The 21,562-nt window shown below is 47.4% G+C and overlaps 1 protein-coding gene across 1 annotated transcript in view; it reads right to left on the reverse strand.

Annotated features, from left to right (window-relative positions):
• The window catches only part of GDAP1 (ganglioside induced differentiation associated protein 1), a 128,006-nt gene that overhangs the window by 86,360 nt on the left and 20,084 nt on the right, over positions 1-21,562 (reverse strand). The window contains exon 3 of the mRNA XM_078685615.1: positions 6,653-6,826. Within this exon, the coding sequence (XP_078541741.1) occupies positions 6,653-6,826 (174 nt within the window). The remainder of the gene's footprint in view (positions 1-6,652; positions 6,827-21,562) is intronic.

Here is a 21,562-nt window from a genome sequence, read left to right on the forward strand (position 1 = left end):
GTCCTTGACGTCATATTGGCCGATAGGGGCGGGGCCTGTAGAGTCATCGGATCTAGTTGCTGCATTTTCATTCCAAATAACGCGCCGTCTGTTTATTCAGCTATAACCAGACTTCATAAAATTGCCCATCTGTTACACCAAAATCCAGGCACCTGGACATGGTCCGGTTGGTTCTGGAATATAATTTCCGCCTGGGGATGGAAAGTCTTGTCCTTTCTAGGTATTGCAGTAGCGATCATATTTAGCTGCTGCCTCTGTATACAATGTGGCCCTGCGATTTGCGGCATTTGTGCTACCTCTTGTATTCCTAGTCCCAAGCCCCATTCTAAAACCCGTTCCAAGAAAATTCGAGACGAGCAAATGATACTGTACGAAATAATAGATGGTATCATGAATATTGATGTTTCCTGAAGGAAACGTAGTGACAAGGAGGGAATGTGGAAAAGTAAATTTTGCCATGTTCTGTGTCCCTACGCGTCCTCCATCATATGTTATCTGTGCATGATTAATATGCATATGTTATTCCCCATGTTCGATTAAAGACGCAATTATAGTTGTGTCCACCTTTAGTATGTCAGTTTCCAGTTCTCGTGAATACTACGAATATCAGGCCTATGTAAAGCTACGTTGCCACGTTTCTCAGTGTGCACGTTATTCCATTGTAAAGTCTCAGTTTCTAGGCCTCAAAAGGGCCTGGACACCAGATTCAGCTCCTGTCCCCTGAAGCCTCGCTGAGGAGCGATACAGCCCCCACCTGTATCCTCGACCCTTCACTTACTTCCTGCCTCACAGTGCCCGGTTCAGCCTGGCTCTGCCTCTGAGTCTGCCAAGAGTATGTTATGATTCGAGTTATCAGTACAGCCCTCCTTCTCTGCATTCCTAAAGCTACTGAATCGCATCAATAGTTTCCGTCATTGTCTAGCCTCTACGTCTCTATGTAAGAGAAATACTGCATTTAATGGTCATTTAATATTCTTCATCACGCACTACATGTAGAATAATGCATGCTCCAGTCTTAGAGTCTGTTCGCCTTTACCCCGATAACTTTTGGATTCTATCAACATGTTCTCTAAACATCAGATACTAGATACTGCTTAGGTACATGTCGCCCTGACTCTCTAGACTTCAGTCTCTGCTCCTAGCACAGAGTTCGTAGCCCCCAGCTTCTCCTAGTAACACGTCATTGCCAGTTTGCGCGCACCATCAGGTTAGAGGTCCCGGCTCCTTAGGTAGCCCCCTCCATGGTTTCCACCCCATTCATGACATATTCTGTTACGTTTGCATCACATGTCTATGTATACGCCCTGTTACACCTCTTTTCACCCTTATCTTTCGCGACTGCTACGCGTCATGCCTATTGCTCCACCCACTGCTACGCCTATTGCAATGTAATGCTATGTGTTTGCGTTATGTATATATGCTCATGTATCTGTTATTAAATACCACGCTAGCCTTCTTGTCCAGATCCTGACCCCGGCAGCGCTGCCAGGGCTTGCCATCCTATTCCTGTGCAGGTTGTCCTGTTCCTGTCCTTATGCTGTATTAAACCTGCAAACTCCTACTACCTCGAATCTTGACTCTTATTTATTGAGCTATCTGTTATTCATTTATGCATTCAAAAAGAGAGGTATTATTTATTTATTTACCACACCCTTCTTGGTTTCAATAGGGGGATCATCAGGGCTTCGCGCATAGAGCGCGGCAGTCTCCCCTTGTCCTTGGCTTCGTTGTAGACCGTCTGGAGCCGCGGGGCTAGTTGCTCTATGTATCGCCCATAGAACTCGATTGGCAGGCCGTCCAGACCCGGGGTCTTGTTGCGGGCCATGTGTTTCACCGCCCCCCTGATTTCGGCCAGAGCTATCGGGCCACCCAATGCGTCTGCTTGCGCCCGGTCCAGGTGCGGTAGGGTCAGGCTATCCAAGAACGCTTCTATGTCCTCTCCCCGGTCACCTAGCGCACCTTTGTATAGCGTTTTGTAGTAGGATCGGAAGCTGTCAAGGATTTCTGGTTGAGTGGTATACATGCGGCCCTCTCCACCGGAGATGGCCAGGATCGGGTGACTGCGCTTGGTGGGGTCGGCTAGCCAAGCCAGCAATGTTCCAGCTTTATCCCCCTCAGCATGTGTTTTCGTTAGGTAGGCCTTATAATCATAGCTACGGAGTCGCTCAATTTCAATTGCTAGCGCTTCCCGCGCCTTGCAGAGGTCCTCCTGTAGCTCAGGTCGATTAGGGCGCGCCAGCTCAGCCTCACGTAGAGCGCGTTCCGCTCTGTCGAGGTCGTCTAGCAAGGTTTTACGGGCCCCAGCGTACTTGCCTATGCAATGACCCCTCACCACTATATTGAAGGCGTCCCACTCCGTCGCTCTGGAGTTAGCGGAGCCTTCGTTTTCTAGGAAGTATTGGCCAATTCTCTCCCCTAGCGCCTTGCGGAACGGCGGGTCGTCTAGAGTGTCCGGCCTCAGTTGCCACGTCGGGACTCGGGAGATTTCGGTCATCCAATTAAGTGACAACAACAGAGGGTTATGGTCCGATAGCGTGCGCGCTAGATATTCGGTGCTAGCCACCGCCGGGAGCACTAGTGGAGAGCACAAAAAGGCATCAATCCGGACGTGGAGGTCATGGAGGGCAGAGTGAAATGAGTAGTCCCGTTCATTTAAGTGTTGCGTGCGCCAAGCGTCGGATAACTCCCACTGCTCTTGCCAGTCTGATCTGCACTTCGCTAGTCTGCGCACCGGGGAGGCGTGCAGTGGTGGGTGTGATCTGTCTAGGGTGATATCTGCCACCGAATTGAAGTCTCCTCCCAGCAAGATAGGACCTGCAAGGTAACCGGCCAATTCCCTCGATAGTCTCGCAAAGTATGCTGCCTGATCTACATTGGGCGCGTATACGCTGCAAAGCACTATGTGTCGGCCCCTGAGCTTCCCCTCCACCGCCACGAATCTCCCCTCCGGGTCTACCATCTGTCTGATCATCTGAAAAGGTACACCCGCTCTGACCCAAACCAGAACCCCCCTGGCAAAGGCCGAGTATGTGGTATTAAACAGGTGACCCCTCCATCTACGCTGCAGCGCTATTCCCTCCTTTTTCGTCAAATGTGTTTCTTGAAGCAGCGCGATGTGGACCCCGCTACGAACCAGGTATGCATGAACCTTATGTCGCCGCGTCATGGTGTGGAGCCCCCTCACATTCCAAGTCACACATTTTAATGTTCCTGCATTAGCCATCGTCCCAAAGTGTACGATACATCGTGTCCTTGAAGCGGCTCCAGGCGCTCGTGGTAGAACATTTCCCCTTCCCCCGAATAACAATCCCCTTCCCCCCCCCCACAACTGTGCCTTGGATCCCCCCAACTTCCTCGGGCTCCCCCCCCCAGAACAGGACCTAACTTCTCAAAAGCCGCTCCCATCCAAACCGTGTGTGAGCAACCGCGCTCTACAATCCACCTAATCCGCAGTCTGCACTACGGAGGCCTTAAGGGCCCTAAGGAGCGTGAACTAGCTTAAGGTCTGAATCCCAATCCCATCCCCCGCCCCTCAATGCATTTCGTAACTCACGATATCACAGTAAAGATGTCGCCCGCTCCTGCGTCAGCCCCGGCAAGGTTCAGGAGCCGAAAGTCAGTATAGAGGCAACGGTTCGCTCTCAGCCTTCAATAATCTCCCCCGACGTCTGTGGCGTGACCTCTGGGCCCTTCGTGCTGCCCAGTTCCGACAGTTCAGTTTCGGAGCCCGTTGCTTGATCCTCCGAGCCCGAGGCACGCCCGGGTGAGTCGACGCTGTGGATGATAAGTCCACCACTGCCTGTAGAACGGCCCTCCGCTCATCAGCTGTCTGGGAGAAAGTCGGTTTACCAGCTTTTTGGTGACGCCTCCGGACCCTCCGCGACCTCCTCACCGGTTGTTGGTGTCGTGCCTCTTCCGCCCTCATCTTCGCACCGTCCGTGCCAGCTTTATAAGTGTCCCACCAAGCCCACGCCTCCGCCGAAGTAGGGAAAAATAGTGACTTCTCATCCACTACCACCCGCAGCCTGGCCGGGAAGAGGAGCGAGTACTGCAGGCCCTCTGATCTCAATTCTCTTTTGATGGACAAGAAGGAGGCACGTTGTTTCTGAGTCTCGAAGGTGTAATCCGGGAACAGCGTCACTCTGCTATTATTCACCTGGAAGGGACCCACCTCCCTCGCTCTCTGCAGTAGCCAGTCTCTGTCCTTGTAGTGCAGCAGTTTCACCACCACTGGGCAGTCCCGGAGCAGGAGGCCTGGCCGGTACTCGGTGCGCTCTTTCAATCGTGAAGAACGGTGAAAGCCCCTCTGGCGCCACGGTTGTTCTCAGCCAGTCGGTTAGGTATTCCACGATGTCTGGGCTCTCTTTTTGTTCCGGAAGGCCCACGAGGCGTATGTTGTTGCGCCTGCTGCGGTTTTCAGCATCCTCCGCTCGCCGTTCCAGAGTTTGTATACGGTCAAGCGCCTCAGTCAGCCGACCCTCCATGGATTTGTGAGCAGGCACCAGGTCCTTTAGAGTGGTTTCGGTTGTCTTGACCCTATCAGACAATTTTCCGTGGTCGGCGCGCAGGAGGCCCAGACCCGTCGCCACTTGTTCTATATCTCGGTGTAAGGCGTCTTTTGTGGCGGCAATGGCCTCTAGGATACGATCCTGCATCTGCTGCAGGTCCGTCGCGGGTGGCGAAGTCTCGTCAGGCACCTCCGAGCTAGGGCCCCCCTCGCCCTTTGGACCCTTGGGCTTCCCCATCTTGCGCCTCTGCGTGCGTTCCGGGTTTCTCCAGGTGTCAGTGGATGCAAGCTCCTGTCCCCGCACACGCACCAGTGCCTCACAGTGCGGTGGTCAGATAAGTCTAGTTGGGTAGCCCTTCCAGGATCAGGGGCAACCGCCCCTCGGAGGGTTCAGGTCTCAAGGGGCCTCACTCGTCCGAGTCAGCGCTGTCCGGGCTGCCCGAGGGGGGCAGACGTGTCCTCGCGTCCCCACCCGGGAAGTACCCGGCCCCGGCGTCCACCTCACAGCTCTGCCACCAGTACGTCTACAGGGCAGCTCCGGGCCGAGTCAGCAACAGCAGCAGCAGGTTAGAACACGGGAGACCACGATCCAGCCCTGAAGTCTCGCAGGTAGAGCAGGAACAGGCCGAAAATCCGTTCGCCACGGCTGGTCCGTTGATCTGGGTGCCTCCCCCGGTCGGGGCTCGTTCGAAAGTGCACGGGTGGGGAGGGCTCCGTTCAGTGTCCGCGGCAGCCCTCTCACGCCACGTGCGTCATGCCAATGCTAGCAGTCAGGAGTCTCGGGGCTCCTCTGGTCACCGGTATCAGGGTAGGTGAGGAGCGTAACCCCCCCCAGGTGGATCGGGTGGCAGCAGAACCTATAGGGGGCAGGTGGGCTCGGCAGGCGGGCAAGGCCTATGCCCACTCCAGCGGGAGGCGAAAGGAAGACGGCCGCCGCCACCGGGGCCACTGCACTGCAGAGGAGATAGTTCTCGGGGGCTCTCCGGGGGGGGGCGCTCGGCGCTTCAGACCTTACTCCGTAGGTCTGGCACTGCTCTTCTCAGGTCGCCCGACCCGCCGGAAAGGTCCCCCAGCGCCTCCAGCACTCCCATCAATAAAGGCCCCAGGAAGCCGGGGGGTAGATTCGGTGTGTTCCAGGGAGGAGCCTCGTCAGGAGCCTGGCAGGGAGCCTCGGATCGCGGCTCCGGCGGTGGTAGCAGGAGAAGGCGGGGCGCAAAGCAGCCGGTCATGCTCACCCTCGGGGTGCCGGTCGGCAGGCGGGCTGTCGCAGTCGGCGTCAGGGCTAGGGATGTTGCCCTCAGTGTCTCGCCAGCCGTGTGAGCGCCGCCATCTTGCGCGCCGGACACTCGCTCCCTTCTCTCCGAGCGAGCGTCCCGCAGTGCTGTCTCCGACGCGCCGGGCAGACCGGAGCAGGCGCTGAGATGTTACTCGGGATCGCCCGGAGTTTCACGGGGATCCCGAGTCAAGATTAGGAGGAAGAATCAAGATTACTGGGCGGAGGGGTCGGGAGCCTCGTTAGGCTGCGACCATCGTCTCCGGCTGCTAGCCACACCCCCCCTTCGTATGATGGAAAGCATGATCAGCAGCATGACTCTTCCCTTCAGATGGAATACTGAATCATGGAAGGTTTAGGTCAACGCAAGGACAGATGCATGTTACAATATTTTAGAAGGTAACAAAACCCCATACTGGCATGGCCCCCATTTAAGTATCCAGTAGGTTTGCCGGAGAGGAATGGGAAGAAACTCCAGTAACAAAATTACCACTGGTTAAATCAGCATGTTTGCTATGTGCCTTTACACCAGACAATTAGCTAGAAATAAATATTAGCATTAATTACTGTATAGTAAGATCATAACAAACCCAAAATATCTTTATGTAAGCAGTGCATTATCAACAAATAATAAATAGGAGAGGACCACATGATGTATGAACTATCTGGAAGTGATGGGCCGCATTTCTCTTTTGAAAAATACACTTTAATGAGGGTTATCCTGACACTCATTTGAAGGACTACAAAGTATTACACTGATGCAATACGGGTGTAATTGTATTCTCTATCACATGTCATTACATAGAACACAAATCTATTATATAATCACTTGTGCTTGTGCTCTCTGAGGGTTACAGTCTGTAAATACATACTGCGGATTCTAGTGGTTGCATAGGCCGGTATCATCGAGTCCACCGTGAGTTCCGGGTGTAGAATGCAGCCGTGAGTATAGGCGTCCATGGGCAGGGAGTCCAGCAGCTCTCTGTAGTGCTGCACTCTGGGATAGTACATGCTCCCTTCTTCAGGCATTAATCGCGGGGTATTTTCTGAAAATGTATCAGAATGAAAGTATGTAAAACAGAGTCACCTTGTCAAAAACAACGATATTTGACAGTTACTAATGGCAAATAAAAATCAGACTCTTAGTATAGATTAGGATTAGAATTGTGTACATTGGTATTTTGAAACTCTTTATGTTCCTACAACTTGACCTTTTTGTGGCGTTCAGAACAATATAATAGATATAGCAACCAATCGTATATCATTATAATGAAATAAAGATGGAGTGCACTGACAGTAGATAAAAACACACACACATAAGTCTCATCAGAAATTAATTAAAGAAAAACACGAAAATAATGTGCTTGTTACAGTAGAGTAATGAGAGGGGTCACTATAGAACGAGCGGTGTAACTACATCTTGTGAGTCGACATGCCCCATCACTAAAAATAGAAGTGATTGGTCATGCAAGGATTGGAGGGGAAGTTTAACACCTGTTTCAACATAAGAATACGAATGCAGCTCCCTGAACACCCTGCACCTTCTGCAGCCTCATTACTATTCATTTAATCAATTGCAGGCACTATTGTATCTACAAACCTTCTCTGTGCCGGACGCCGTGGGGAGGGGAGGCCCCATTATGCCCATATTTTACTCTCCATGCCAGGTGAGGCCAGGAGCAGTCATGGTGCAGAGGACACAAAGGCAAGCACCTGATCAGAAGAGATCTGGAGAAGCACGCCTTGTTTTTGATGTCACAAGGAGAGGTGATATGAAGAAAGAAAACCCTGTGTGCCTACTCTGCACAGCCGATGATGACCAAGAACATCACGCAGAAAACTTGGAAAATGCTTAGAGATGCCGCGACATACAGATGTTTTTATTCAATTTCCATGCATTTCTGACTGGATGACTGAAGTGTGTTTTCAAAAACGAAAAAAAATTATAGTTTGAGCAGAAATGCCGATTAGAACAAATAATCATGACTCATCTTGTTGCAGGGATTCTGCTCCTACACAGAACTGTGCACAGAGACCCAGGACCTCAGTGAATTGTGGTGGACCAAAAAACTCACCTCAGTACCTAGAAACCCTAAACAGCTAGCATCAGTGTCACATTAGCTCTTCGTCCTCTAGCAAAAGAACCAATGATTAGACAACCCAGAACATGCAACTTAGGTTACATATAGGAATGGTGGTAACCAAGAGCACTCTTTAGTTATACTCTCATACCAGTTCACAACAGGAGTAAATAGAGACACGGGAAAGGTTAAAATATTTATTTGAACAACGTGCTCTAAAATGCAGTATATTTGCTAACATAAGCAGACATATGATTAGAAATAATAACATCAGCATTGTTACAATTCCATAAAACACAAAAAGAGAAATCATATTACAATGATGGTGAAAAAAAGTCTTATAGCACCTAGTATATCACCCTCCCTAGCTAGGAACTATGTTTTATAAAATATAGAAGGTCTCTTAGGCTTGTGTGGGGGACCCCATACCTCCAAGATCAGCAGGAGTGTATCACATCAGGATCTGCAAAAGCACTCTGTCTCTTTGGAAAATGGAAATCTTCCAAGTGTTTGAAATCATGCCTACAGTGCAAAATTAAAGGCGCCAGAATCTTCATTGGACTGCAGCTGCATGTATGTTATGTCTAAAACGTGAACCGATCAGCCCGAACAACAGCTACCTTGTTATGATAACCTTGGAGGCTTTAGTACTCACTGTGCAGACTAGGGTCGCGATGTAAGTCTAGGGATGCTGAAAACAAGCCTTTCTCATGTGAAATAATTCATGCAGCCTAACTTACAACAACAACTGTATGCAGTGTTGTGTGCAAAAGCAGCAAAAGGTAAAATGGCATTTGAACTTTTAATAAGCCTATGCTAACATAGCAATGTGCGCAAACAAGCCTCAGCCCTCACTACACCCTCCCTTGATCGGCGAATGCACAAGAAGTGTGGGGGGAATTTTAGAACGCAGAGTTCAAGTTCAAATGAGACAGAACCAAGTTTAAAATTTTGCCAAACTGGATAATTGGGAGTAAGTTCCGAATTAGTAACCATAAGACCTATGAAACCCAACAGGGGGCATAGTGTTAAAACATATGTAGTGCGTAGAGGAAAAAAGTCCAGTACGTGTCTATGAAGCAAGAGAAAAACCGTCACTTCAATCCAACAGCATATAGGCACAGTACGTTGCAACTGCCTCCAATAGGAAGTCGCTGTTATCGTCAGTGAACATTTCAGCCATCCAATTCAGTAATGGAAAAGTACACACATGTTCCTCAACAGCCGGAGCCTCTGGCACCATCAGAGGACAACTCGGATGTTCTTCGAGATAACTGCGTGCCTGAAAGTCTTGTGCTGCCGTCCATATATTCAAATTGCCTAGGACCCCATGCGCTGTTGCATAGGCCATAATCCCGACACCAGAACAGTCTAGTTCATGAGCAACTAAGGAACTCATTAGTAGATCATAATCCGGGTTAGGAGACACCGTATTGCAGAGACACAAATCTAGAGCCTATTCAAAATCGCAATCCAGGCAGTGGAAATCTGGCTGCACGCATGCAAAGTACAAAAACCGGAAAGATAAACCATACGCCACATTCAAAGTAGCCAGAGGCAGCTATCCATAGTTTTCAAGCATCTGGTCATGAAGTTGGGGCAGCCGGGGCAGGTCGTCGTGGGGCACAGAATGTGCAACCATTTTGGAGTAAGAAAATTAACAGCAGTACACCGGCAGCCAAGGCGAGAATTAACGGTAATCCGCCGGAGACGCTGGAAAAAATAGAATGAAAAAAATGCCGGTATTACACCAAATATAGTTTGGAATGAAGTCACAAGGCCAGAACTCACCACTTTCAAAAAGTGCACCAAGCCCAAGGTCGATGAGGCATTGAATATAGTGTGAATCAACGCACCAAAATGCAGAGGGAGATCTGTATTTACGAAGGCATGTACCTCGGTACGAGTATTAGCAACATGAAGGACGAATGTTTCATGCACAGATGTAAGGGCGACTTCTTTTTGAGACAAAAGAGCCCTTATTCGACTCATCTTGTTGAACTCTGCTTTCAAGGTCGGAATGGAAGGCCAGATGGATACATCGAGCTTCCTATGCGCAGTAGGAAACAGCACATTCTTACAACAGACTACACGTTGGGAGAAAGTCACTATGTACGGTATCCCAGCCAGCATGTCACAGCAATCTTCATTATTTAATAATAAACAACTACAGTTTGCTAAAAACGTGAAAGTAGGTGTAATAGCCAGGGCAGGTGTACCTTTTAAAATACAGGCCAAATTCGGGGCTTCTAAATTACAGGAGCCGGGCAATTGTATGTTCCTACAGACCAATGAGTGATCGGGTGTGGAAGTGCAATCTTCACCTTTCAAATAAACTTCTTTACCCTCCCTAAGACACCTATAGGTGAACGGAAGAGACCAAACTTCATGGAGATATGCGCTACCTAATGGTTCATATCTGCCTATGGCATAATGTTTCATGCATGCTTCAAATTTAAACAGTGGAAAAGGTAACGTTATTAAACCATGAATAAGCCAAACTGCAGCATTTGTTTCAGCAGCAGAAAATGGTAAAGGTTCTAACTTTTCAATATGCAATAGGGAAAATGTTGCATCTTTCATAGACAAAAATTGTTGTTTAACAGTTAGATTAAATGGTAAAAACAGCAAAGAAGTGTTCATATAGTCCCAAGGCACTTTCCAAGCCTTCAACGTTTGTAAAGTCCATGCAAACTGCATAATAGAACGCAATTGATTTTGACCATGGTACAAAACTGAGACATCATCTTGCACAATATCAACAACAGAAGAAACAATATTATCTAATGTGTAAATTCGGGAAGAAAGTGTGTTAATGATATTATCTACAACTGCAAGGACTTTTTCTAAATTAGCTTGATCAATAGCCCTTAACCTAGAAGCAGCTTCAATTTGGGACAGTTTCCAAACTTCGTTGTACACAGCATAAACCCATCTCTTGGATCTGCCTGTGGCAGGACCGTCCACACAGTCATTCAAGTCAACATCGTCAGACAGTTTAGACAAATGAAGCTTACCTGACGCTAAAGTGGAGTGTTTGAGCCATTTCTGACATAGCTTGCCTACAGAACAGGTAGTGACAGAATGGTCACTCTCAAAATGGGAATCCACCCGAACTTGTGTATAGTCAGGGGCCAAACTCAGAAAATGGTGTTGGCATGAATCTGCAGTTTTTTGCCATAATAACCAGCCTTGGGGATCCAAACTGGAAATGTTAAAGGACACATTTTGTAACAGAGTTTGTAAATCACTAAGGAACCTACTGGTGTGATTGTTCCATTTGTGATATTCCCCCAAGTCAGGAGTAGAAGGAGCATTTAATTTTTAGACATAGCCAATCCAAAGCAGGTGGTTTGTGAAATAGTCGAATTCAGAAACAACATATAGTTTGGGATGAGACATGCACGATGCAAAGCCTCAGTGCCTTGCACTTGCCAAATTTTAGAACCCCAAACAGATTTAAGATCAATAGTATCTTTCCACAGCTCATAGCCCCCTATTGCCAATTGTTCGATAAAGGACATTGAATATAACAATTTTGTGTCGGTGAGTCTAACCTTGGAAGAGGACTTCTCAGTCATCTTGAAATAAAATGCATCAGGATTTGATTGATTAAATCAGTAAAATTAGAAAACTTTTTCAAAAGAGTTTTGGAGCTGCCTTCAACAGGAGCGGGACAATGTCCCCATTGTGTGTAATTAACCACATTCCTAAATGTGTTTGCTTTGTGCAGAAAATGATAGCTATAATGTTGGTAACAAAACAAGTCAGCATCTTTTGCAGAATCTAAATACAAATCTTCAGCATCAAAGGCAGCATAATATTTTAAATCAGAAAATAGAGCCTCCATGGCTTGGACGTCCCAATCATCAGAGCAAATATTTTGTTTAACCACATCCCCCATTGAAACACAAAGTACATTATGGACATTATGGACATTAATAACCTCTGTGGGTCCGTGAATCTGAAATTTAACAGCATCCCATACAATGGCATCTAAGACAGCCCAAGAGGTGATATGCACAAAAGTCTGGTCCCTCTTCATTCTGTGTGATGAGGAGTGGGGTGCCAAAGTTCCATCAATTAGTCTAATTGTAGTTCTTTCTTTAACATAGTGTCCATTCACAATACGGGAAAAATACACTAAAAATCCAATGGACATGAATAAAAAAACTCCAAGGGGGGATTAAAAAATATTTTTTAAACAAAGCAGCAAAAATCGAAACTTTTGAAGGGGACTTTGATGTGGTAGAGTCAGTGTCAAATGAAAAACGTGATTGATTAGCCATACAGGTCTCTAAATTGGGCATAGATAAGTCTGTTGGATAAGTGTACTCAGTATCATCAAGAGGATCACCAGCTGGTGGATTCAATAAAGGATTCATAACTGGATTCATCTCAATGGCAACATCAGGCCTGGTGGTAGGCGCTGGAGCCAAAACAGAGTTTCTCAGCATCGCTGGACAAGAGACCGCGGGTATCATACTAATAAGAATTGGCCACTCTGTGTTGTTTGACATTGTCAATGGAGATGAACCTGTTTTCCTTTCGACCAGGAAGTGGAGGTAAAATGACTGTTCTTGTACCCTGCACGTCAAGAACAGGAACTGGAGCACGATATGAGAGGCTGAATTCCTTCTTGTTCTCAACCTTCTTTCAGACCAATTCACCAACTTGGGGTAGCCAGCCAACTACCGGGATCTGCAACGCAGCATCAGATGTGGAGGGCAAGTGTTCCTTTGCAAGACTGTCACTGGTCTTTTGTAGATTCTGGAAAACAGCACAATGTTCATCTACATCAAAGGGAGTGGCAGACGCTGCCTGGTCTAGACCCTCAAGATCCTGAACAAACATTTTGATACCAAAGAGCATTTCGTATGAGGTCCGCCCACCCAGAGACCTTCTGGGGAGATTATTAAGTGCACACTGAACGCTATTGAGGTGGTGAGGTGGGCTAGCCAGTTCCGGCCTGTACCTAAAACTCTAGCTGTCAAGGATTGCTTCAAGTCACAGTTCATCCGCTCCACAACACTATTGCCCTCAGGGCGGTATGGTGATGAAAATTTGACTTGGACCCCAATGAACGCACGGCATCCTTGTACGCCTTAGAGGCGAACGCCGGACCCTAGCCAGAGTGGAAGGTACCACATGCAAAAATTACCACAAAGACACGCAAATCCCTTACAACAGTTTGAGAATCAGCACTCCTTTGGGGCCACACCCACACAAAGCCCGTGCAAGAATCAACTGCAACTAAGATGTACTTATACGCAGTATCAGAGGAGATAGGACCGCAGTGATCTAAATAAACACATACAAGTGGTTTATTCCATATGTACAACTGTGTCTGGGGCGGGCGTGCAGCAGTTAAAGGCTTAATCTGCTGGCAAATGTCACAATGAAGGACATAATCACGCTTCTGTTTGTACAATCCGCACCACCAGTAACGCTGTTGTAAAAGTGATACAGTTGCAGAGATACCGGCATGAGCGGATGCCATACCCTCATGAGCAGCTGTAATCAGTGTGGATCTGCAGTCCACGTTGGGAATCAACCTGTCACCAACGTCATTAATTCTCACATAAGGAACTTTATCAGGACTTAAATGATAAGAGTATCTGGAAGGGAAACTTCTAGGGTAATTACCTCCCTTTTCTGTTGCGGCAATAGCTGCCAAGATGTCATCATCAATTTTACTTTTGGAACATGTAACTGCTGCTACTGAGTATGTCACGACTGCTGCCTTCGCCGCTTCATCAGCGAGACTATTGCCTACAGCGTGAACTCCAACACGCTGGTGGCCAAGAGTATGAATCACAAACATGAGTGGCAGCCCTTCTTTTAGCTCATCCACCCGAACCCAGATCATTTTAGGTTTTATTGTGCTGCCTTTGGAATCACGATAGTCATTTTGAGTCCAAAAGAACAAATTGTCATTGTAAGACTGTACACAGTAGTAAGAGTCACTTACAATAAGAGTCTTCACACCAGGACTCCAATGCAAGCATTAGAGCACGTAGCTCTGCCAATTGGGACGTACAGTCCCCTAATGTCTGTGTATGCATGACATCGGACTTGAACTCTCCATTCACCATAGTACCAGGGGAGAGGTGTGGCGCCACGGCCAGGGTGACTGACTCCGGAATCTGGGGATCACGGTTCAATCCCCGGGGCGGGCAGCAGATTAGCCCAGCACCATGGGACTCTGGGTAATAGCTTGCTTAATCTTCCCGACGGCCCCCAGCGCCTAGAGACCCTAACGGGTGATGGTTCGCGCTTTACAAATGTGGACTATTATTATTATTATTATTATAGTACCAACCACTATTGCGCATGCAGAAGAATAGGCGTGCTTTGAACCTGTTCCCAGTTGAGCAGAACTATCAGTGTAAATAATACAATGGAAATCCTCCAGCGGGCGCATGCTCAGAGGAGCCGGATGAACAAATTCATACTGCAAATACTCCTGAGTCTGCAAAAAGGAATCAAAAATGAACGTGACATCCGGTGATGTCAAGGACGTGACCCACTGTATACACCTTGGGTGCAAAGCTTTGGAATTTGGTACACTGGCTTTCGTCACTGCCTCCAAGGCAGGATACGGAGTAACAACCAAAATGCGTTTTCCCTGCGACAGTGCACGTTCTTTCCGAATCGCCATTTGCACTGCTGTCAAAACTTTTTCCACAGTGTAAAACCGCAGCTCAGCTGAAGTGTATAAGTGTGACTTGTAAGCGATAGGCACTGTGTCACCCTCATTAAAAGTCAGGTAAGTGAAACCCACCGATCCTGGTACGATTCTTATCACCAGGTTGGTGTGGTTATCACGAGTCAATAAGAATTTAGATTCTAGAAGATCAGCCTGCAAAGAATGCAAGATGGCTGAAAGAGCAGGCAGCCAGCATGATTTGGAGAAAGTAGGTTGTACCAAAGCATAAAGAGGCTTGATACGCTGGGCATAATCGGGAATGTGTGTATGCCCGAAATTCAAAAAGCCCAGTAAAGACTGTAGTTTCTTCAGAGTTGTAGGAGCGCGCAGCTGTGCGCATTTCTCCAAGAAGTGAGGTGCTAAACCTCAACCTTCATTGTTGAGCTCATAGCCCAGGAACAACACTGTGTACTCTGCAATGTGGGATTTTGCACAGTTAAATTTATAGCCAAAGTCCGCAAAACAGCAAATTATGCAGTCAACGCGACACAGATGAGGCCATAATTCGTCGTCTTTGAGATAAATGTCATCCACATACGAACATGCATCTGGGTCGAGTCACTCCAAAAGAGAGACTATGCGGGCGGCAAAGACGCCTTGAGTGTTCTTATAGCCCATAGCCAATCGTCTGAAATGGCGTTGTTTGCCACCACTGGTAAAAGCTGTCCATTGACTACTAATACTGGACAGGTTGTGGGCAAAAAAGCCATTGGATATGTCAAGTGTGGTCTTAAACCTTTTGCGCACGAGACTATTCACAAGGGTAGAACTGTGAGTGTTTTGTACCGCGCACGTACGACAATGAGAGTTTAAGTGCTGGTAATCCAATACCAAACGGTACTAGCCATCAGGCTTAGTCACAGTAAAAAGTGGGTTATTCATCGGAGACACAGACGTTTCAATCACACCTTGATTTTTCAATTATTCAAGGATTTCTGCCACAGGAGATTTTGCTTCACGCCGCATGGGATATTGGGGTTTAGGTTATGGCACAGACCGCAATGGTATCTCATGTCGAGGGGAAAATTTATCTCATCCACAGTGAGTACGGTACAACGCTAGTGCAAGCACCTTAGCCCAATCTTCTCCGATATGCAGGGCCTGCTCCTTCAGCACAGTGTGCGCGAAACTAGGGAGGATTACCTCCTCCTCCTGCGGAGCAGCTGAAACAAAAAGTGAGGGCCAGTCGACCTCCGCCAACAAAATGTCACAGGTAAAAGTTAGATTCTCCCAAAATCCCCCTTTATAGTACGTTTTATGTCACCTTTAATTACAAGAACAATTTAAAAATGTCATTCAGGGGGAGCCACCCTAGTGTCAGTTGTCTCAACAACAACAAACGTGTCAGTTGCTGTCACCTTCAGAAGTGGACGCAGCTCCTCCCGCACTATGGTAATTTCTGCTGCACTGTCTAACAGAGGCAGCGCCCACGTCAGGTTCCGAAGCTGTGTTCTCACTATCCGTGGCATATCTCACTGTTAAAGCAGCAACTTTCTTTTTTTGAAACTGGGGTCTTTGAGATGGAGAGTCATCCTGCTTGCCTTTACTGTCTGTCTTGCGGGGTTGCTCTTGTTTTGCACCCCGTCCTCTGCCGCCGTCTCCTCCACCGGTAGGTTAGACCGATGTTTCCTGCAAAGAGCGAGGATAACGTTGATCAGGAACCTGAAAACGATCAGGTGACTTAATAGTAGCGCGGTCGCGCAATTCATATGTGCGCTCAGTAGACACAGGTATTTGTGAAGCGAGGCGGGACCCCTGTTTCTGTTGCTGTTTCCCCTGTTTCTTATTCTTATTCCAATTCTGCTTGGGAACATTGGGGAGATCATCTTTATCAGATTTCGCCGCCTGACTTTGCTTCTATGCTGCTTTGGCAAAAGGCTTAACGCCTAAACTATTATGACCAATGGTCTTATAACGTAATAATCTTTGGTAATCGGGGACATCTCGCAAAGCATTCGACACCTGGAAGCTTACCGCATCTCCCTTAACATTGGAAAGGACGAGATCGGAAACTACGTCAAACACTCCAACAAGTCTCATTCCCAATTCAACTGCCGCCTCTGGCCCGTGCTCTTAGCATAGACTGCCGCAAAAATCATACCCCAAGTGGCAAAATCAGTCACTTCCAGCACTAAGTCTTTCTGCAAACTAATAGTAAGAATCCTGTGTTTTTCAACAGGAATCGTGTTAGGAAACACTGCCTCCAGTTGGTCAAATTTCTCGGCATGCCAAAAAGGCATCCTTATCCTGGGGACGCTTGCCCATAATCGCATTAACCATGACGGGACTAAGCTTCATCCCGCACGAGTAGAAAGGCTCAAATGGGTATGCTGCGTCCGCATTCACCCCAAAAACAACTGACAAGCCCTCCAAGGGGACGGCATAAGCCTGCAAATGATTACAGACTGCCATCTGACTATGCTGGGGTATTTCAACATCACTCATAATGACACAATAGAGAAAAAAGACAATACAATACAAAAGAATGTAGCACAACTGGGTAGTAACTCAAATAGAAACCTTTTTAAATTATCAAGCTTGAAAAGACCTATTTAACTATAGGTAGGTTTATCCGTCACCACTGTCAACTGGAAACAATAGTGAGGGGGTCGTGGACTGATAAAAGCACTACTCGAGTGTCTCAAAATAAGACCACTAAGTTGGGTGCGCCATGTTGCAGGGATTCTGCTCCTACACAGTACTGTGCACAGAGACCCAGGACCTCAGTGAATTGTGGTGGACCAAAAAACTCACCTCAGTACCTAGAATCCCTAACCAGTTAGCATCAGTGTCACATTAGCTCTTCATCCAATAGCAAAAGAACCAATGATTAGATAACCCAGAACATGCGACTTAGGTTATACTCAGGAAGGGTGGGAAGCGAGAACACTCTTTCGTTATACTCTCATACCAGTCCACAACAGGAGTAAAAAAGAGACACGGGAAAGGTTAAATTATTTATTTTAACGACGTGCTCTAAGATGCAGTATCTTTGCTAACATAAGCAGACGTATGATTAGAAATAATATGATCAGCATTGTTACAATTCCATAAAACACAAAATGAGAAATCATATTACAATGATGGTGAAAAAAGGTCTTATAGCACCTAGTATATCACCCTCCCTAGCTAGGAACTATGTTTTATAAAATATAGAAGCTCTGTTAGGCTTGTGTGGGGGACCCCATACCTCCAAGATCAGCAGGAGTATATCACATCAGGATCTGCAAAAGCACTCTGTCTCTCTGGAAAACGGGAATCTTCCAAGTGTCACATTTCATGATTTTTTTTTATATCAGTCAATAATTTCTTTATTTCACCGCTGACTTAGCGGTGTTTTGGAGTTAGGGTTGCCAGAGGTTTGGATCAAACCTAGGTGGACATTGAATAGAACACTACTTTTAGATACAGAGGTACTCCAGCTATTAAAGGAGGGAAGTTGGCAGTATTTTGGAAGTAACCTGGTAACGTCTTCCCTATGAATGGTATAGGATGTATATAAAGCAGTTGCCCAGGGCATCTTGTGCAAGCAGGGGGCATGGAAAGTGAGAAAATTGTGGGAGTGGGAGCGAGAGAAAAGAGCTGGACAGCTAAAGGTTAAAAAAACAAGGGCCATATGTACGACGAAGTGGGGGAGCGTGTCGTTAGCCTCCTTGGCTTAACGACATGCTCCGCCACTTCGGAAACGCAAGGGTGCATCATATTTACAAGAATGTGGTGCAGCCTTGGGTTTCCCCCTGCGATGGCGCTAAGTTTCACAACTTAGCCCCAATGCAGGCATCCTTGAACCAGAGTGCAAGGGTGTCTGTGTGCAGCGGATGATTAGTTATGTGTAGGAAGATGTCCCTTCCTGCACATAAACAAACCTTTTTAAAAATGCCATTTTGTACAATTCAATTCAATTTATTAATGTTTTGGAACTCCAATGAGGTCCACTTAAAATTTACAGGCTTGTATGCAGAGCGAGCGAGCGAACAGAGCGAACAGAGCGAGCGCCGAGCGTGATCCGCTACACTCCGCTATTTGCCCTTCACGTGGCCGGACCGCTGGGCAGTCTTGTTGCGGCTGGGGCCGCCATACATCTCTTCGGCCGGCAAGGGCCCATTTGTCAACTTTTTCGGCGGTCGGAGCGGCTGGATAATCTTGAGCGCGGCTGGGGCCGTTAAACGTTTTGAGGCACTGCGAGGGAGTGTTTCCTCTGCGGTTGGACCCGCTGGGTGCTTTTCTCATGGCCGGAGCCGCAGGTCAATTTCGAGCACGGCTAGGGGCCGCTAAGTCTCTCTAGGCAAGGCGGGGGCAGCTGGGCTGTTCTCTCTGAAAGCCGCTGCAAACTTTTCCCGAGCCTGGAGCCGCTTAGTGGTTTCAGGTGCGGCCGGAGCTGCCAGGCATTTTTTGGGAGCACTGAGGAGCTGCTGATCGTTCACCTTTGCGGCCGGCCATACGGTCAGTTTCGAGTGCGGCCGGAGCCACCAAACGTCTCTTGGCGCGGCGAGGAGCCGCTGGGTATTTCTTACTACGGCCTGACCCGCTGGGCACTTACCTCGCCGCCGGAGCCGATAAGCGGTTTTGGGAGCGGCCGGTCCTGCCAGATACTTCCCGGTGCAGCGAGGAGCCGCTTACCACTTCTTCTTGCGGCCGGAGCCACAGGCCATTTTATCAAATTTTCTCCGGATCAGCAAAGAGCAAAGGAAAGGAAAGGAAACAGCACACCCTTCTTTTTTCCAACCAGAAAGACGGAGGTAAGACTGAGGAAGAAGAAGGCATGCTGTTGTAAGACTGAGCATCCTCACGGCATCATAGAGTCCTTGTTGCAATTATTATTACTGCTGCTGTTGCTGTGCTGTTGCTGTGGTCCTGTTGATTTTATCACTTTCATTTTACAAACTTACATTTTACAAACTACTACGTGCTAAAGTGGGTGAAAGAAAGACCGTGGGCTGTCCTCCTGTGTGGCGGGAGTGGGCCGAGGAAATCTCCCGCGAGCGGTGGACTGTTGCAGGAGCCACAAGTATTTCCTGGATTTCTTGTGCGCCTACAAAGTGCTGCAAGGTGCCTTTCCCCGTTGCAGGAATACAGATATGCAAAATTGTGAGCTTTGAGAAGCCTTCTTGTGTCTCTCTGTGCATCCCTGTACCTCCCTGTGTCTTCCTATGCCTCCCTGTGCCTCCTCGTGAGCTGCGGATGTGGTTAAGAAGGCCTGGTTGGAGCATCGGAGCCTAGGAGGTGGTGTAAGGGTCGGGTAGGGAGCTGTGTATGGTTGTGACCTCGGAGACGCAAAAAGATTCAGCCTTGGGGACTCCTGGGCACCTCATCTGACCAGTTTTGACCTGTTCTTTCTCTGTTCAGGACTACTGGATTATTATTGGGTTGCCAGTTTTATTATCTTTGTAGCGTTCTTAGTGGATGTCCGGTGTTGCATGAGCGGCGCATCGGCTCACTCACAAATAGGAGCCACATATTTCTGGTGTACCTGTATCCTAGCCAAGGGTCCGTGGCTGTGAGGTTCAAGTAATGACTGCAAAGAAACTGTGCTCGGGTAGAGTGCTATATACAAGAGCGTGTAAAAAAACCAAAGCTAATCCTTGTAGAAACAATTCATTGCAAATAAATATTTTTAAAAGTTTACTTCCTTTTTTCCTAAAAAGGATATAAGTTTAGTTGCAACAGGGATGGGGGAGTCTTCTCCAAAAGCACTTGGTGAGACTAAAGCAGCTCCTGGAAAGCTAACTACAGGAGTATCCACTAATCCTTTTCCCAAAACAGGTGGGTCTCGGTCTAGAGACAACCAAGATTTGGAAACTGATTCTTTTTTGGTAAATCTAACTACCCATTCCCTGGCAAATGAAGTCTCTCATTTCGACGGGGTACCTCAATTTGCCCCAAACATTAGAGTTCCTATAGCTTCATGCAGCACAAATGAAAGTTACAAAATGGCATTTTTAAAAAGGTTTGTTTATGTACAGGGAGGGACCCCTTCCTGTACATAAACAAACCATGGTATTTTGCATTTTTCATGTGTGCTAGGCAGCACACATGGAAAAAGCAAAAACGTGGAGAAATAATACATTTCTCCTTGTTTCGCAACCTTAAGACCAGGGTTTTCCTGGTCTTAATTTTGCTGCTGTCTCCTATGTACGCCACCCTTGTCCATAGGGGGAAGCGTCAAATACAATGGTGTTGCGGTGGAAAGCCCACCAAAACACCCACTGCACGCCCATTTTACTCTAAACATAGCATGAAAGGGTGTCTTATGTACAAGGAAGCGTTAAGCCACATTAAGTTGCTTAACGCTGCCTTGTACATAAGGCAAGGGTCCTATCGCCACGGGAACGTCACAAAAAATGAAGTTCCCATGGCGATAGGGGCTTGTACATATGCCCACAAGTTTTTACAAGCTTTCTGAACTGAACCACGTACGGCAGCATGTGGAAGTGAATTCCATTGCTTTGCAGCCGGGACCGATCCCCGAAAGTGGAACTTAAGTGACATCGAGCAATAGAAGATTTGCTGATCTAAGATTCCAATCTAGTAGTGAATAATTGGGATATTTCGAAAAAAAGGTCGGCGAATTGGCATTGACTATTTAATGAATAAAACTAATTGCTTTAGAATGAATCCTTGCCAGCAGTCAACGCAGTGATCCAAGCAAATGTGTCATATAAGCGTGTCTGGGAGAGTAAGAAATCAGAGGGGATGCTGCGTCCTGCACCAATTAGAGGCAGTCTAGAACTCTTTCGCGAGCAGCCAAGAAGATGGCATTTGCGTAGTCCATGCTGGGCTGCACCAAAGCTATTACAACCAGAATGTGAAGAAGAAGAGAAGGGATGATGGGTAAAATCTTGTTTAAGGTCAGCAGCTGCAAAAAACAAATGTGCATAAGTTTGTGGCCTTGGCTTCTAAAGAGACTGCCTCATCGATATACATTACAACATTACAAACAGCTTTAGAAGGGGGAGCGATGGAACCCATGCACTCCGGCCAGCAAGAGGCAC

This window comes from Lissotriton helveticus, chromosome 4_1 (assembly GCF_964261635.1).
Source record: "Lissotriton helveticus chromosome 4_1, aLisHel1.1, whole genome shotgun sequence".
In the NCBI taxonomy this organism is placed as follows: Eukaryota; Metazoa; Chordata; class Amphibia; order Caudata; family Salamandridae; genus Lissotriton; species Lissotriton helveticus.